Here is an 18,486-nt window from a genome sequence, read left to right on the forward strand (position 1 = left end):
AGCTCTTCTCTAGACATCGCTCATACTTTAGGGGAAGCTCATGGTCAGCCCTCCACCTCCAGCTACAGCCTCCTCTAGGAAAGCTGCCTGCTGGGCTTACATCAATGAGAGCTGATCCTTGAAGCCTCGAGGCTTGGCTCCCTGGTCACCAGCTCCCTCAACTTGTAGATATCTGAAAAAATCTGTGCATTCCACTGCTACAACACTGCTTTTGGCTTCTTTCTCCTCTTTTCAGAAACTGGCCTGCAGCCATGACAAGGGTTCAGAACTATTCCCAAAAGGGACAGGCAGTCTAAACAGAAAAGCGATGCTGAAAGGTGCTTCATGTACAGTGACCATGTTCTGCCCTGCCTTTTAAGGAATACTAAGCAGCTTGAACATCTATAACCATTTACAAATGAAGCCTGTGCTTCAGCATGGCTCAACCATATAACCAAAATACAAAATTCATTGTTACTTGTCTACAAGTGTCCTGTATCTATGTGTCAAAATTCATATAAAATCTTTCCTATGTCAGTGAATCTGAATATAATGCAAGTAGGTACACGCTGCCACAGCTCTGCTCCACGCTTCTCTCCTTGGTGACCCATACTCTTATTATTACACTACTACCCATTCGGTTAATCTAAAAAAAAAAAATTCAAAAGTACTTGAGTACTGCCCTAATCTTCAAAAAGCCATGTAGTCTATTCCTGGGTAAACAGCAGAAAATGTACCTCTAGGTCCTGTAAAGATTTTGGTAGCAGCAGGCTCCTTAGAGCATCTGTGTCAAGCTTGCCATCAAAGTGTTTGGGTTTGCACCAATAGCAAGTTACAATAAACTTCATACCAGCCTCCAAAAAGAAGTTCTAATTTCAGGATTAAGGTAGAAAATTAAGTTTCAAATTCAAGGCTCAGTCTTGAAGAAGTTAATATGAGAATTAATTTCAGCAACCAAGATAAGGACTATGTGAGTCATTTAAGAAAACATTTATGAATCAGAAATGGACACATGTGAGTATTATTTAAAACTCTGAATAAACTATTATGGAATTGACCTGAAGGTCTAATCCTTTAGTTTGCCAACTACGAGAAAATACTTTTCCTTGCCCAGTTTTTACAAGTACTTGGAAGTATGCATTATTGCCCACAGTATTTCCAATAAATAATATATCAGAGAAAAGAGAAAACACTTATAAATTGTTCAGATCAAGGCATTAGAAAAATGTCTACACAAGATCGTATACCACTGCAACATTACAGAATCTAAAAGTACTGAAAATAAAACAGTAATCACAAAGATTGATGTTGCATTTATATGATTATCTCTGAATAATTTCATTTACAGAATTTCTGTGAATAAAGAAAACACTCTGTGGAATTGCTAACAGGTGCTACCATTTAGTCTTGATGCATGAGTGGCTCTCAAACTGGACAGGTGAAATACTCACAAAGGTAGAGTTCGATATTTGCCTGCCATTTCCAATTTTCTTCCTTCCCTCCCCTCTCCCCCTTCCTCTGAAAAGACATTTTTGTGGCAGATGGAAAGAGCACTCAGTGTTTTAAGTCACTGAAAAGCATTGACTCTGCTGGCCCAACTGATCTGGAAGGGGACAGTCACTGTTCTGCTGAATATCTGAAAACCAAGGCAAGACTGGGAACCGGACTCCAGCATGATACGTGATTCTCTGGATCTCTGCATTGGACAGATCCATCTGCAGGAATGCTTTGATGTCACCTAGTAGGCAGCAGCTTTGGGGAGAGTGATGAAGCAAGGAGGGCATACAAGAACCCCTGCCTGAACCTGAAATACAGGTTTAAAGTGAAGCTGAAGGCAAAATAAGAAACAAGTGTGGGTGGGGATCAGTCCTGGGTAGAGAAAACAAAGGAGAGTTGACTAAAGACATTTGAAATCAGGTGGTAGACACAAGAGCAAACCCACTTTTCCAACACAAAACAGTGGCACTATCCTTGGAGAGCTGTGGTGGTGCAATGCTTTAACAAACTGCACACCTTTACTATCTAATTCCATTCTCTTTATTTTGTCTTGGCACTATCTACAGGAATGGAAAACAATTGCAAAAAATAGATACATGCACTTCGGTTTTACTGGCTGCCAAAACATGGCCATATTGGAAACAATAGTTCCAACACATTTATCTTCTTTCAGACTGTGGTTTCATGGAAGGGTGGTTGTTTCTTCAGCTTTTCATTAGCATATTATTTGTATGCTAGCCAAGAGAATTCCCAAAGGCTTTTTCTCATACTGCTCCTGTCAGCCTTTTTTACAGAAGAGTGCCCAGCTGAAGGCTACTTCCAAAATGCATCTGTAAAACTTACTTGAATACTCTTCATTCATAAAACAGATGGAGAAGTGAGGAGTAAGGAGGAGAAAAATGTACAGAAAGAAAGCAGACCTGTACAAAAATCATCACTATGAAAAACGGAGATTGCTTGATTCTCCATTCCCCATAATAGAAACATTAAAAGTAATGTTCTTTGGACTGTGTGTTACATTCAATTCCTAAAACAGAATATTAGCTACTGCGTTTCTGTGCTTAAAGTCATTTTCCCACTGCTTTTTGTTGACTGTTTGCATTATTTAACTTTAAAGAGTCCAAGAGGCTTTTGATTGTTTCACTTCCTATTCCTTTCATCCTATTCTTCATCCTGCTGGAATTACTTTTTCCAAATGGTATCAGTAGTGCTGCCAGTCCCCAAGGTTCTTTATTGATCATTTGCTGAGTTTTATCTTCCTTCTGTAAAATCCAGGCACTTTCTCTGGCCATAGCTATAAATTTCTCCAGCTGTGGCTGATTAACATTCTTGCTGATATTAAGGTCTTGTTCAAAGGGATTCCAGATATAAAGAGGAGAGGACTCAGGCTTATTTACTTCCTTTCCCTGCAGAGAGTATAAAGAAAAAGCCAAAGTTGCATATGTGCATTATAGGCAGAGCAAATAACAAATCACTTGAGTTATTACATTAGCATTAGAAGTGTTTTGACCTACTAGAGAACATTTTGCAAAACACCCAATCATTATTAATCAAGTTAATTTTCCTGTCAACCTGACTGTATGATTCGTGTTCTCTGAATCCTCTCAGTGGTGGTTTTCTTTGCCACATTCAACTTAGATTTCCTTCAAGGTAAAGAACACACAATTACAGTTTAATCTTTTTGGCCATTCTTCCATTTGCTTTCCAACAAACCTCAGACCTCACTCACTGCAACCTCCTACTCCTAATCTCCACTTGTGTATGCCGCATCAGTGTGTCATATCAACCTGCACAGTCCAGTTGGATAAAATATTGCAAGCCCTTAAACTGTTCAAACTATTCCTCCCACAGTGCTCAGAGAGCTCACAGTGCTGGTGTAACTGAACAAGATTGCTGCCTTGGCTGAAATTCCTCCCAGTTTGGTCTGTCCTTTAAGCACAGAGCTATTCAGGTCATAGTCCACTGTTGGGCACCTGGTATAGTACAACACAAATAGCTGACAACTGTGTAGTTTGCTATTTAAATGCACTTCCATCTCAGTGCTTATCAGTGTTTCTTAGCTGACCTGTTCTGTATAGCAGAACCTCTTCAAGCCTTTCCACCACAAGCTCTAGCAGGAATCCACCAGCGATTGCTGGTCCAGGAAGTGTCTATGTACACGTTACATACTCCTGCCCCAGGGCCAAGAGGACTGTCAGAAAAACATCAGCAGCACAGATACCTCCCCTGACTAGCTCAGGCTCCAAAAGTGTTTTTGCTTGCCTTTTTGAGGTTTAATAGCAAACAGAAATTCTCCACCTAAATAAATCAGTTTCTAGGATCAACCTACAAAAAGAGCTCTTATGCCAGCGATCCATAATGCCCAAAGAGCAAACAGAACATAACTGAGTGCCCACACAGCAACAGCGCACTGAAACCCCTACTCTGGAAGCAGTCCAGCAGGAACAGGTGTGAGTTATGGTAGTTACATTTTCATGTATTTCTATTGTACTGGCATGCACACACAGATCAACAGGACGACTTAAACATACAAAGCAGAGCAAAGTGAGAGCACAGCATTATCTTGCTATGGCATACTTACTGAGCTGCAGTACAGTTACTGTGGGCTGATACAAACTGCAGTAGGAAACCGCAGTGCCAAAAGCATACCCAGAACTCAGCTGTAAGTTTTAATGTAGGCTCCGGTTGGGTCTGGACTCCCAACTTTAAATGCAAAGCCTGTCAGCACACAGGGTTTGTTGCAGACTTTTGCTATGACAGACATCATAACATTTTAATAGCTTTCCTCACACAGAAGCAAAATAGCTTTGATTTTTTAAAACTGCCACTTTTATTACCGGGCTTTCCAGTAAAATTACACTGGCTTTGCATCACTTTCTGCTTTCCACCATATCCAAGTAATGACACTGTAAATGTTCTTAATGGCATTGTAAGTTATTGGGCTCCGAGAGGAAAACACTCCTTCACAGAAAGGACTCAGTGTGACAGAAATTGGTGCCTAGCATATGTAGTTTGTCAAATGGCAGACAGAGAGATTCAGTTGATAATGATGAGCAATTAAAATCCATTTACCTTTCGAAGATTTATGGAATTCTTCCTGAAATCAAAGTTTCCAAAATATTCAAAAAACTCACCCAACAATACATCTAAGGGAAAGAAAAACAAAAGCCATCAGTAACATTAAGGAAAAGTTTATTTTCAATACCCTTATAAAAAAAAGAAAACTCATGAAAGATCTACCTACCAAGCGTTTCTGTATTCTTTGTAGGTTTAATCTTCCTTAAATCACTAACAAATGAGCAATCATATCCTCCAATTATATGCTTGTCTTTTTCATCTGAAAGAAAAATTGTGGGCATATTTTGAAGTAATAAACAGTAAAATGCCATTGTACTTAATAAAATTCAGATAACAAACTGAAATCAATGCTACCCATATTATATAAATCAAATGTAAGTGAACTTTCAGGTTAAGATTCAATTTAAGTGGTAAAAGATTTAAAAGAAAAAAGCCTATAGATGGGCAAAGGATAAGCATCATGACCAAACGGCACATTTTCAAAATCCTACAGGAATAGGATAAATGGTCCTAATCCTACAGGAATACGAGTAAGATCTTCGTATCTCTGAAAATACTTCTAATAAGTAACAAACAGGGTACCTCTGTATAGAGGGCTGTATTATACACTAAACAGCACAACTCTTCTACATGAAGGTTTCAAAAAAATCAGACTCAGAGCGTTCACTGTCTTTTTCTGAAAAACTTCAGAGGATTAGGAATACTCTTGTAAAATATCAGAACATGTGTTTTTTGTATAAAAATTTCTACAGGATTCTGATGGAAATGTTTAAAATTATTTTAAAGCAACCGAACACAGGCCTTTTTCTTCACTGAAAGCACTCAAAGCTTCCAAGGAAGCATGTCAATAAGCAAAAGACATGAGTGAGGAATCAAGAACTTGAGGTGTCATTCTCTATGCTTTCATACGATTCACTGAAGATAACACACCCAGAATGCTGTGTATGAAACCGCCAGAACAGCTTGTTTGTGAAGATATAAGAATTATTTGCAAATGGCCTGAACAGTCTCAAGGACATTATAAACTGAAGACAAAAATACAGCCTTTCTTTTAAGCATTTGGTATCTATAAAACAATACACATCCTATCAGTCTGCACAAAATCCTTAACTCCAGAAACGTTCAAGACCCTGAAGGTCTTCTAAAACACAAACAAACAAAAAAATTCAGCCCAGGAGCATTGAACAAGTAAATTACTTTTAATTATCCAAGGCACAGAATAAGTCTAACCCCTTTAAATTGAATTAGTATTGTATTGAAAAGGGATTTATTTTGCCTTTAAAGATGCATTATTTTCACTAAAAAATACATGTAAAACTTGTGTATTCCCTCAAACTTAAAGCACACATAATAATCATTAGTATTTGAGAGCATATAGAAATAGCTTGCATTTATTTACCACTTTAGAGAAAACAAATGTACAATAAACTGCAATAAACACAGAAACAGCTGTGCTTACCTGCCAGTTCTTTAAGTTGGTCTAGTGTTGGAATGATAGGTGGAGATCTCTTTTGCAGAAAAAACATGACCATCATGGTCAGGGAGAAGTTTGTAATCCAGGTACCAGGAGCACTGTTTGTAAGTCCATGAACACGGGCCCAACATCGTATAGTGAACACTAATGCTCGTACACGGGAATCAAGACAGCCATAGATATACAAGAGTTCTGAACTTCTTATTGCAATGCTGAAGAAGAAATGAGAAGACATGTAAATGATGAGAGAATTATGAAGTATCAGACGCAGTGTTCATTGTTTACTATAAGAGAAGAGGACCTCCATAAAAAAAAAAATTAACTTTTACAGGTTTTAAAAAATAGAAGAGAATCATAGAATAGTAGAATGGTTTGTGTTGGAATGCTTGGAGTTGTCCAGGATTAAATACCTGGTAGTTTTCCATAGCAAGAAAGATACAGTTCTGGGTAAATAATAATACTGCATTTGCACTATTTCCTGTTTCCTTGTTCCACATCACAGTGGGAGGAAAAAAAACTCAAAGTAAAAAAACACCATCAAGTACTGTGGAGTCAAACTATGCAGAACCGAGGCGAAAAAACCTAATTTAGCCACAGTTGCCTTTGAGGTACATTAGATAATATCTCTATCCTAATATAAAATAAAATATAACTAGAACTTTTTTTACATATTTTATATAAAAAGTAATAAAATGCTGCACTGAAAAATAACCTAAGTGCAGAGACACAATGAAATGTGCAAAACAAGTCAGTTTGGTAATTTTCAAATGATTACTGCTTAGTCAAGCCAAAAAAACAACTAATCTTGAAGGATAAAGGTTTTCAGATGGATCAGTTTTTGATCTCCTTCATCACACTGTTATACAACCATTCATATATTGTACAAATGGGAGGGCAAGAAAAAGCAGAAAAAAAATGAAAATACAGTATGAGAGTAAAACTTTGGTTCAATTTTAGCCTGAAGTGCTAAAAATTGTTCTAAAAATTCAGCATAGCCTTTTGGAGACATTTACTAGGTCAAAACTTTGTAGCATCTGGGCTTCTAAAATTTCAGCTGTAAGGTGCTTTATGGTGTCCAGAGAGGTTTGTTCCTAGTAAAAATGATAACAAGACAAGAAATGCAGTCCCTACCAGCCAAACCATCAGCAGTGAATTACAATGAACCTTGTACAGAACTACATGCTGACTTTCACTGTGGCTGCATATAGAGAAGTAATTTCATTGCAAGAAACTTGTTCAATACTGCCTTAACAACTCCTGCATATTCTGAAACAGAACTTTGGGTAATTCAGAAAACTTAGTATATCTCATCTGATCGTATCTAATGTAGACAAATGACAAAACTGCACTGAAACTGGTATCACAGAATCACAAAATATTCTGAATTGGAAGGGGCCCACAAGGATCATGAAAGTCCAATTCCTGTTCCTGCCATGGCAGCCCCAAGAGTCACACCCTGTGCCTGAGAATATCATCCAAAAGCTTCTTGAACTCTGTCAGGCTGGTGCTGTGATTGCTTCCCTGGAGAGCCTGTTACAGGGCTCGACCACCCTGTGGGTGATGAACCTTTTCCTAATATCCAACCTAAACCTCCCCTGACATAACTTCAGGCCATCCATCCCCTTGGCTCCTGTCACTGCTATCCTGAAGAATAATCACACATATTTTTATATTCCCAAACAAAAATGAAAAGGGTGAGTAACTCATTTTCGGCTGCACACACTTATGCCAGGGTTGTTTACCGGAGTGAGGGGGGTATTTCTAACTAAAACATGCGATAGCACAAGCACAAGGGACAGCACAGCCGCTTCCGTGCTCGGCGGCCACCGAGAAGCCCTGAGGGGCATTGCTGGGCAGCCGGCGCCCCCTAGCGGCCACTGCTGCGAGCGGCCCCGCACGGCGGGAGCACCGCAGGCTCCCGCCCCTTCCCGACGCCGGGAATTCACTAGGCATCCAAGGGATGTTCCCAGCAAACAGGTGTATGCCGGCCTTTAAGAAGAAGGAAAGGACACCAAAATAACTAGAAGCCAAAGCACTAAGAATTAACATTCTGGAACTGCTTAATCTGAAAAGCAATCAAGAAAGGCTGTGCATATGCCAAAGGGAAGTAATGACTAATGAACACTGCCTGCCTTCTTCCCAGTTATATAACCTTATTCCATAGACTGGTTTTTGAGTCTTCAGCTTCAGCTAGCAACTATTTCTGATGCTGAAGAAAGATAACTTGAGGACATCAAACTCTAAGCCCTAGAAGTCAAAAAAACAGCCTTTTTATTTTCAGAGCCAACATTCACATTTGTTAATAACACGGAAAGAAGACTAAACAGTTGGTATTACCGGTTTTCAGAACATTTTAAATACATCAGAATTCTCTGCAAACTTTTTAAAACCAGGTCTCACCTGTTGCTCACTGACAGATCACACTGGAATCCTGTCGGCTGATGGGAAAATTTCACCAGAGGGCAGCGGGCATTGAGTATCTTCTGTACATTCACACACCCAGGACCAAAATTATCAAGGCAGTCACCAATCACAGAAAGAATCCTCTGAGTTGCTAATCTTTCTGATGGTAATCTTTTCATCTGATACTCCATTTCAAAGGGACCTTTTTTCTAACACAGAATTTCAAAAGCAAGCTGTTAGCTCTCAAGCAAAAGAGACATCTAAAAATACTCCTGAAAGACCACAGCAATTTGCAAAGGAGTTTGTACAACTAGAACCGAAAGACAAGAATTATTCAAAGCAGTCCAACTTAAAATTCGTAAAAACATATTGCTCTCTCTTTCAGATTCTTTTTTGGTGATTCAATTTTTCCAGGTTAACAGTGATCAACTTACTATAAAGCTACATGTTCAAACAGAAGTACAATAGTACTACATATCACTACTGGCTAAAAAAGTAATTCTGGAATTACCAGGAGAGCATAAATGCTCTGACTGCAAAGGAGGAGAATACCATTGCAGAGGGACAATACAACCAAACTACCACTAACTTCAAACTATTAGTAATTCCGTTTCAAATCCTCAAAAAACAATGCAGTATTAGTAAATCAAGTAGCAGTGTAAAGAAAAATCTTTTTCATTTAAAAAAGTAAAAAATGTAGCATGCAAATTACTTAATCCTTCAAAATTAAGATTTTCTGTAAGACTTTAAAATAATCAATTCATGTCATATATAGTTTCCCTGAAAGACAAAAACATTGTGAAGATATATTCTAACATCACAAATCAACTTCTCTGTAGGTCTTCATATTTTGATTTGTTATATTTGTAGTTTTTACCTCAGTAACGTACCTGTGAAATCTCTGTTTTCTTTATACTCTGTGTTTTTAAGACATCAGCTAATTTTGCTTGCTAATCCAATACTTGACACTGACTTATCCTCCCCCTTGGAACATGTCATGCGTGAATGCATACTATACAAACAAAATCACAGTGATCTAACCAGTAACTGAGACACAGAGCACGTTACTTTTGTTGTCCACAAATTAGTGATCTCACGGACAGGTGAAACAATTCCAAACTTATGGACCTTGCAACATTTCCCATGAAGTCACTTCAGGTGCTGAACTTCTGAGTCTCCCTGGCAATCACCGAGGTGACTGTTCCTGCTCCCCCCCTCCTGCCAATGGCTCTCCAGTCAGCACCACATGTGGTGGAACATGCCAGGACAGCGGTCCCTAATCCCATCTGGCTGTGTAGCTGCATGCTGCAGTAGGGCTGGCTCTAAGTGAAAGGAGCCTGTAACTATTAACATCGAGGTAGTTAACAGGAAAGATAAAGATGGGGACTCAGCTGACTTGGGGTGGGCTGGTGTTGATAGTTATATTTGTGACAAAAACCACAAAGAGCCTTTCCAGACAGCTCCTAACTATCTTTCAAAAACTGAATGAAGACTTTTTTATTGTGATAAAGTAGATATTCTTAGTAATTAAGAGAACCTTCATATATAGCTTTGGTCCTAGCTAGGGGGTATGAAGTACTGATACACTTGCCCAAACCCTGTGGTTCTTCTATTCTTGCCATGTCGCCCAAAACAGCAAGTACAGATAAACTATTACTTTTGGGTAAACTGATACAGTAACCAAGAAGCATAACTTCTTGGTTTTAACAAAAACTGCTACTCTAAAAATATCACAGAGCCCTGTTTTGAGTCACTCACTAATCTCCCAAACTGCCCATGGGTTAAAAATGCCCTATCTGTGGTCTAGCACTGTACTGATAAACCATTCTTGGTAAAGCATGTTCCCACTTTTGCCCCCTTTTTAAATTTACAATTAGTAATCAGTTTGCCATAAGGCTCAAGAATAGTAATTTCATGTAAATAGGTGCTGAAATGCCCGATCCTCCTCCATTGTTGGGACCTTCTGAAAGGCTACACAAGTGAAGAAATCGGAAGATTCCTTCTCTGCTGTTGCTGAATCACCTTGTAACTAAAGCTACCTCCCCTTTGTCTCCCCCATAGTAATAAGTCTCTCAACCATCCACAGGTAATCACAGCTGCTAGCAAACTCATTCATCATCAAATACTCTACATTTCACAATAGAACTTCTATCTTCACAAAGGATACATATTAAAGAAAACAACTAGTTAACAAACATGATTTGAAAATAGACTTTTTATACTTGAAAGGTATTCCTTCAAAATTTAAGAGGCAACTTTACTGTTTAAATGTAAAGTGCTCCTAGATTTTAACACTTCATACACATGATGATCCTTCTCCTCAGCTGACATATTTGCTTTCATTGTGTTTTATCACTGCAGTAATACTAAAAACTGTATATTTGAAGGATTATTTCTTTAAAATAACTTACATGGCAATATACAAATTGTATAGAAAAGCTGAGAGAATTTTCAATCTTCAAAAGCTTAAGCCCATTGTCTTTTAAGGAAAACAGAGCTCGTTTTTCCCAAACTGTCTGTCACCACACAAATAATAAGAGAAGTTTTCACAACATGAGAATTGCTTACTTGATTATTCATTCAGAATCTGTGAAGAATCCCAACTTCTCCACTGGGCCTTTGTGACCCAATTCACCCTTTTTCCTATCCTGATTCTCATTATCTCTCTCTCCTACTTCATTCTCCAATCTTACAGGATACTTACACCATTCACAGTCAAAAACCAGCAGCAAGACCTAAGATCCTTCCAAAAATGCCTGGTCTAGTCTTTTCCTATTCTCTATGCCTACATGCACACGGCCCAAGACAGAACATACTCTAAATAACCATTACAATTTGAAGCTGCTCAAATACTAAATAACTAAACTAAACATGTGAACTCAGATACATAGTGCAAGTTTCCAAATCACACTATGGGTAAAGATACGATTCAGATGAAATTTAGTATGTGCACTGAAAAAGACAACACTGCTGACTGCATATTGCTTACTGGAGGTCTTGTAGCCCTGGGCTTCTCAAGGTACTGGTGTAAATTCTGTGCTTTGGTCAAAAAATTCAAGACTATGCATGCTTAGTAATCTCTGCTTGTCTTGATGCTTACTGTTGTATTATCAAAGAGGCATTTGAATAACTATGAGGCACCTTATGTAAAGTCTGACAACTGAAAGCATCTGCATTATTGATTTGGCTCAGCTCCTGTTTGCTCCTGGGCCCTGGTCCCCAAAACATCTACAGTTCACACATAAAAACTCACACTCAAGCTCCTTTCAAGAAGTAAGCCAGCTAGTTCCCCTCACAATGAAAATCAGGTGCTATTAACACAGAAATTTTCTCTGGACTGTGTGGCACCTGTAAGTATTCACCATTACTATCCCACATCCTGATCTTTCACACCTCCACACACTCAATGTGTGTGTATACATACAGATACACCCCAGTAAATAATCCAGTAACTTTCCTGGAGCATAAAGTCATCTCTTCAAGGTAAGGAAAAGAACCTGACAACCCTCCCAAAACACAGATGTGCACACATACACAAACTTACTTTGCTTTAGGACATGGAGGAGCCTAAAAAACAAAGTCAAACTTCAACAGAGCATGGCTGAAGCACAGAAGCTACAGAGAAGAAAACACACCAGTAGAATTGAAAGGTCTGACTCTGCTGAAACAATTTTGGAAGATGAGGGTTTTCTTCATAGTGAAATTCACCCTAATAGTATAAAATTTACTTAAACACCAAATAATTTTCTTCCTATTGCAAAGAAGATCTCTTCCATGTCACATTCAGCTTTTGAAAGTCTTCAAATCCAAAGATTCAAATAAACTTGTTCACACTCTATAGTATGAACCCATGTAAAATCTAAATAAAAACAAACTGATTCCTGTGTGTGAAACAGCAAATGAGCTGCTCTGTTGAAGAAATCCAACAAACTGAAGATGCACAGCACAATCTTACCATTTTTGTAGCATGCTTTCCTGTATCATGGAAGTCCAAAAACATGTCCACATCAGATCCCAGTTTGCCAAATGTGTTGACTGAAGAGCCAAATGGCTTTACTGTGCTGTCTGGGAAATATGCACGTGCAAAATCCCGAACCAAAGAACAGGCCAGAAATCGGAGCTTGATGTTTTCTTCTGTAAGCTGATACTCATTCAGTAGAATGTACATCTGACTGCTTATCTAGTTCAGAAAATAAACACTGTAAAAATACAATGACCCATGTTCTATCTATTAACATATATTTTCATCTATTTAATATCAATGCAATTAGGTTATTTTATAAATTTCAAAAGGTTTCTTTCATACAGAGAAATTATTTTCACAATTCAAATTAATAATTTCATTTCTATATTTCAGTATAGGAGAACCATTCCCACAAAATTCTAATACATTACTTTTTAAAATAAAAATAAATTGCTTTATAAGTTTCACATAACCCCTTGCAAATCTGAAATGAACATGGTTCATTTTTAATTAAGAGATATCTACAAACCTCTACTTACACTGTCTGCAAGACAAAGCTTTTGAATAAGGTCTTTCACTGGAATGTGACACTGAGGAGAGAGGTGAAGTGGTGTCTCTTCCACGCGTTGACTCACTGGGTTTTTCAATGTGAACGTAAAAAGTCTTGATTTAAAAGGGACAACATGATGCTCTGAAGCATCTGGGATTCCAACAGCATCCTGTAACGAGGCTATACTGCTCTTTTCTGAAAACTCTATTAAAGCACTGATGCCCTAAGACATTAAGAATGGAAATACAGGGTTAGATAAATGCATATAATGCATATAGGTTAAAAGTATTTAAGATGTATTATTCTTAGCAGTAAGCACTAAACATAAAAGTTTTGAAATATATTAATCTTCACAATTTAAATACTCAAGAAACACATGAAAAAGGAGCTATCTCTGTTAGAAAAATGAATGGTGCTATGTAAAATTTCAAAGATTTAGTGCAAAACAGGTTGCTGGCTATTCCTCAGAGGTGTTGCTTAGTTGATTTACAAATAAAAATCAACTGCTCAACAACTTGTGAACATTACCACAGATAAAAACTGATCTAACACACTAATTGTATAGAATTGTATATAATTTGCTTATGTATGAAGCCTTAACCAAATTTTCATTCTAGTATTTCTTTTTATCTAAGTCTAGATTTTAGCTTACATTGTTAATTACTTACACGATTTTCAAAAAAGAAATGACTCTTAACATTTCCATGACTGGATAAGTACTGCAATAATTTTTTTTCATTAAGTTTTGATGGGCACTTAATTAAAACAGTCCGTTCAGCTTGATCCAGCCGTTCTGTTTGCACTTCAGCAAATGTCTTCTTTCTGCTACTGATTTCAGCATCTGTGAGAAGAAACAAGCATCAAGGCTTTTCTACATAAACAGAAAGATATACAGCTGGTTTTAGTACACTTAATCTCTTCCTCTGGATCGTTGTTCCAACTGAACAAAGGTTGTCCTGGCTCTCCAAGATCATGACAGCAAAAATGAAAAGAATGAAGAACAAATGAAAGACAATGAAAATTGAATGAAAGAAAGAAATATAAGTGTACTTCTCTCACAAATGCATACGTTTGTAATAACAAGGAGTAGGAAAGGTAGGAAGAAAAGAATACTGACTTCCCTTGATGCACAGGAAGCTTCACAACACAAGGAATCTTTGTTCTTTAAATTGCTGTTCACCATCAAAAAACAGCACACACAAGAGTCTGGAAATGCCAGCTAGGCTGTGAGGCACGTCTAGACCTTTGGCAAGCTTCACTGAAATGATAATCTCTCTTCACCACCACAAAACCAGCACTTCAGAACAATTCAACACTTGCTATTTTTACAACTCAGCACTTTCCTTTACAGTAAACTCCTACTCAAAATTTTCACTTAATAATACACTTTCATCTACTCCAGTACAATAAACCCACAGACCAGTCATATCTCATCACACTACTGGCAATCTGTATTCCTGCTGACAGCCTCCAGAATTCACATGGAATCAAGACATGCTGAAGATCCAGAAACATGGAACTTTTTTTCTTCACTGCATACAGGCAAATGGACCATCTCACAAATCTGAAATCATGATCACTGCCCTGCATACCTTTCAAACTAATCCACTGACCACATCACATCAGCAGAGCCTGAAGCTGTTAACTGTTAATACTTCCCTTTGTCGTTCGAATTGGGAAGCTGGGGAGCATTTCCCAGTAGCTACTATCTGCCACAGGAAGATTCAATAGAGAGGTCTTTATTCTATGTTTTTGTGGTTTTGGTTTTGAAGAACCCATGGCATATTGTGGCCTCAAATAAACCTGTAAGTATCATTACATAATTGTAAGTATTACTTGATAGTAGTTGTTTTTAAAAGTCCTTTATTTTACAAGTTTACTGAGGTGTCACAGAGGTTTGTAAATAATAAGCACAGTATCTCTTTCAACAGCTCAGTTTTATACAGCATTTTTCATCCGAAAAACTAAGGAAGCACTTTATGAAGATGATAAAGATCACAGTTTCCATAGCAACAGAGAAGGATGAAGTAACCAAAATGCAGAAAAGACAAGTCCCATGGATGGGTGATATGAACAGGAAGTATCTGCTTTGGGCCAGAACGGCTGTAATTTTTGCCTGATTTACTACCTGTACATGCTTAGTCACTACAGACATGATGGGATCTGACAAATTCTGGCTCTGCTGTCCTCTGCACAGTCTGAGCATGGCACTGATGCACAGCAGCAATGGACACCCCTCACTAGTTCTCGGTTTGTAGTAAAGACACAGCGGCAGTCTCACGTTTCCTGTGCCTTTTTGAGGGCGTCTCTCGGGATAAGCCCCGTCACTTGATTTACCTCTAGCAGGTATCTACGTTTAACAAACCGAGTCCCGCGCACTGACAGCGGACTCTGGCCTCCTGGGCTGCAGCCCGGGAAGGCACAAGCCGAACCCACTGCCCGGCCGAGCTGCCCGGGCCCTGCGGGGCTCCTCACGCCCAGGACGCGAGCATTGCCCCGGCGCCTCCGGTGGGGCCGAGCGGGACAGGCGGCCGCTCCCTCCCCACGTCGCCGGCACAGCCCACTGTGCGGCACCGAGGCTCGCGGCGAATGCAGCGCGGCCCGGCGGCCCGTCCCTACCTTCCCCCGGCTCCTCGGTAGCCGGCTGCGCGGCGGCGGCGCCGGAGCGGCCGAGCCGGGCGTGCCCGCGGGCGGCGGGGCCGGGGAGGCGCAGGCGGCCCCGCAGCAGCACCAGCGCCGGCCCTCCCGCGCGGAGCGCCATGGCCGGCAGGGCCGCGCCGTCTCTGCGCAGGCGCCGCGTTCCACGGCGGCCGGCGGGGCTCAGCCGGCTCCGTGTGCTTTGCCTTGGGGCACCGGCGCGGCGGGGAAGGGCTGGGGATGCCCGGCGCGTCTGAGCGCTCTGGAAGGAGGGAGCAAACCTAACCGGCCAGCCGAGGGTGCGGGCAGCTGCCTGCTCCGGGCAGAGGGAGCAAACAGCTGTCAGCAGTGTGCCCTGGCAGCCAGGAGGGCCAGCTGTGGGGGGCATCAGGCCCAGCATCGCCCGCCGGGCAAGTGAGGGGATTGTCCCGCTCTGCTGTGCACTGGGGCGGCCTCTCCTTGAAGCCTGCGTGCAGTTTTGGGTGCCACAATGTAAGAAGGATATAAACCTGTTAGAGAACCTCCAAAGGAGGGCAGCGAAGACCATGAAGGGCCTTGAGGGGAAGCCGAATGAGGAGTGGCTGAGGTCACTTGGGCTGTTCAGCCTGGAGGAGATGGAGGAGAGACCTCATAGAAGTCAACAGCTTCCTCATGAGAAGAGGAGGGACAGACATTGATCTCTTCTCTGCGGTGACCAGTGACAGAACCTGAGGGAACGGCCTGTCGTTGTGCCAGGGCAGGTTTAGGTTGGATATTAAAAAAAGATTCTTCACTCAGAGGGTGGCTGGGCACTGGAACAGGCTCCCCACGGAAGTGGTCACAGCACCAAGCCTGAGAGTTCAAAAAACTTTTTGACAACCCTCTCAGGCTCATGATGTGTTTCTTGGGGCTGTCCTGTGCAGGGCCAGGAGCTGGACTTCAATGATCCTTGTTGGTTCCTTTCAACTCAGCTTATTCTGTGATTCTGTGAGCTTCCCAGGGCAGGCTTGAGGCCTGGGGTGTGAGAGCTGCCTGCCCTGTGTGAGGAAGCACCCAGCAGCCCAGGCCAGGGCTGGCCGTCAACCCTTGCATGAGCCCTGCCAGCCAAGGGCAGGAGGGTGAGGGTGGGCATGGGGGTTGCCTTGCTTTGAAAGACAGGTGTCTGCTAAGGAAGGCAGGAGCCCCCTTTGGAATGGCAGATGCAACCCCCTTCCCTCCAAGTTATTATAATTTTGAAATCAAGGGGCTTTTAGGCAAAGATGTGGGAAATAGGAATAACAGTTCTTTACTATTATATAACTGTATGTGTATAACCAGTCAAACAAACAACAATACCTACAGCAGTAACAGCAAACAATCCCAAACCCAGTCCCAGCCTTCTCGGCTGCCGGGCCCTTTCCCCTCGGGTGCAGTTCCGCTCGCAGCCGGCAGGGGCGCTGGCGGCTCCCGGTGAGCAGGGCAGGTGCGATGGTTCCCCCGCGGCTGCAGGGGGCGCTCCGGAGCGAGCTCGGGGAGCAGCGGCACCGGTGCCCTGGGATCCCGGGGAGGGATGGGACAAAGGCTTCACAAACCCCTGGGCAGCTGGCCCCGGTGTCTGGCCAGACCCTCGGGAACAGCAGGCTGGAACGGCAGGGAAGAGCAGAAATCCCAGATGGCAGACGAGGTGTATCCAAACAGAGAACTCCCCAAAGGTCAGGGCAGGCAGGGCTACAGCGTAGTGAAGGCTCGAAGCAATGGCAGGGGCAGGGCGGCCACAGCCCGGCTTCCAGCGGGGCAGGGAAAGCGGGCTTGGAATCTCGATGTTTCTCCAGTGGAAAGAAAAGCGGTCAAAGAAGCAGCTTCCCTCTCTCTCCAAACACCGAGACCGAGACCGTGGAGACCGACTGCCCCCACACACTCAGGTGAAAACAAAAGAGTAGCCAGATGCGCCCCATTCTGTAGCCAGCTCTTTTGTTTTTCTTAAGTACCCAGCCATTTGCTCCCCTGGCAACCTGTATGGGCAAAACTCCTTTAACAGAATAAAAAACCAGGCAGGAGAGCTCCTAAAACCCCAACAGGAGTAAACCTGAAGGGTGGGATGGCCGAGGTGATGGGGATCTAATGTAGGTTTTGGCAGACTGACTACTCAGGGAAGTAAAACCTTTGGCCTATATCAGTGATGTTATCCAGCAGGACTAGGGAAGTGTATTTGGCACTGGTGAGGCCACACCTTAAGTGCAATGTCCAGTTCTGGGCCCCTCAATTCAGGAAGGACATTGAGGTGCTGGAGTGAGTCCAGAGAAGGGCAACAGAGCTGAGAAGGGGTCTGGAAAATGAGCCATATGAGGAATGGGTGAGGGAGCTGTGATTGTTTAGCTTGAAGAAAAGGAGGTTGTAGCCCCGTGGGGGTTGGCCTCTTCTCTCAGGCGACCAGTGGCAGGACAAAAGGACATAGTCTTAAGATGGGCCAGGGTAGTTTTAGATTGGACATTAGGAAGAATTTCTTCACAGAAGAGGGGATTGGACATTGGAACAGACTGCCCAGGGAGGTGGTGGAGTCACCATCCCTGGAGTCGACATGGTAGTGTTTGGTGATAGGTAGGACTTGATGATCTCAGAGGTCTTTTCCAACCTAACTGATTTTGTGATTCTGTGTGTCTGGTCCTGGGCCAAGGCTGTGAAGGCAGAGTTACTGCAGTGAAGGTGGCATGTGAGATCAGAAATGAGGTGGTTGGGGCAGAGAGCTGCAGGGCACCCAGCAAGTAGTCATTGGTCTGCAGCACGGTTCCCCAGGCATGTACTGAAGAAAATGTCATTTTCTTTAGTATTTAAAAACAGTAATTTATGTAAAACTTGTGGGCACATCTGTAGTGTATGTTAGGGTACTTGTGTGTTAGTAGGTCTTCAGTGCAGTGCTGCATATACTCTTGGCAGCGTCCCAGTAAG

The 18,486-nt window shown here is 41.6% G+C and overlaps 1 protein-coding gene across 1 annotated transcript; it reads right to left on the minus strand.

The window, feature by feature from the left end:
* Positions 1 to 1,172: 1,172 nt before the first annotated feature.
* On the minus strand, positions 1,173 to 15,706 carry MTPAP (mitochondrial poly(A) polymerase). The gene is made up of 9 exons (XM_069006559.1): positions 15,565 to 15,706; positions 13,614 to 13,786; positions 12,935 to 13,168; positions 12,387 to 12,611; positions 8,429 to 8,640; positions 6,014 to 6,240; positions 4,721 to 4,813; positions 4,549 to 4,622; positions 1,173 to 2,882 (listed from the first exon to the last, which is right to left on the minus strand). The coding sequence occupies exons 1-9, from the start codon at positions 15,704 to 15,706 to the stop codon at positions 2,544 to 2,546; spliced, it is 1,719 nt and encodes a 572-aa protein (XP_068862660.1). The 3' UTR covers positions 1,173 to 2,543.
* Between the last annotated feature and the right edge of the window lie 2,780 nt (positions 15,707 to 18,486).

Source organism: Aphelocoma coerulescens, chromosome 2 (genome assembly GCF_041296385.1).
Source record: "Aphelocoma coerulescens isolate FSJ_1873_10779 chromosome 2, UR_Acoe_1.0, whole genome shotgun sequence".
In the NCBI taxonomy this organism is placed as follows: Eukaryota; Metazoa; Chordata; class Aves; order Passeriformes; family Corvidae; genus Aphelocoma; species Aphelocoma coerulescens.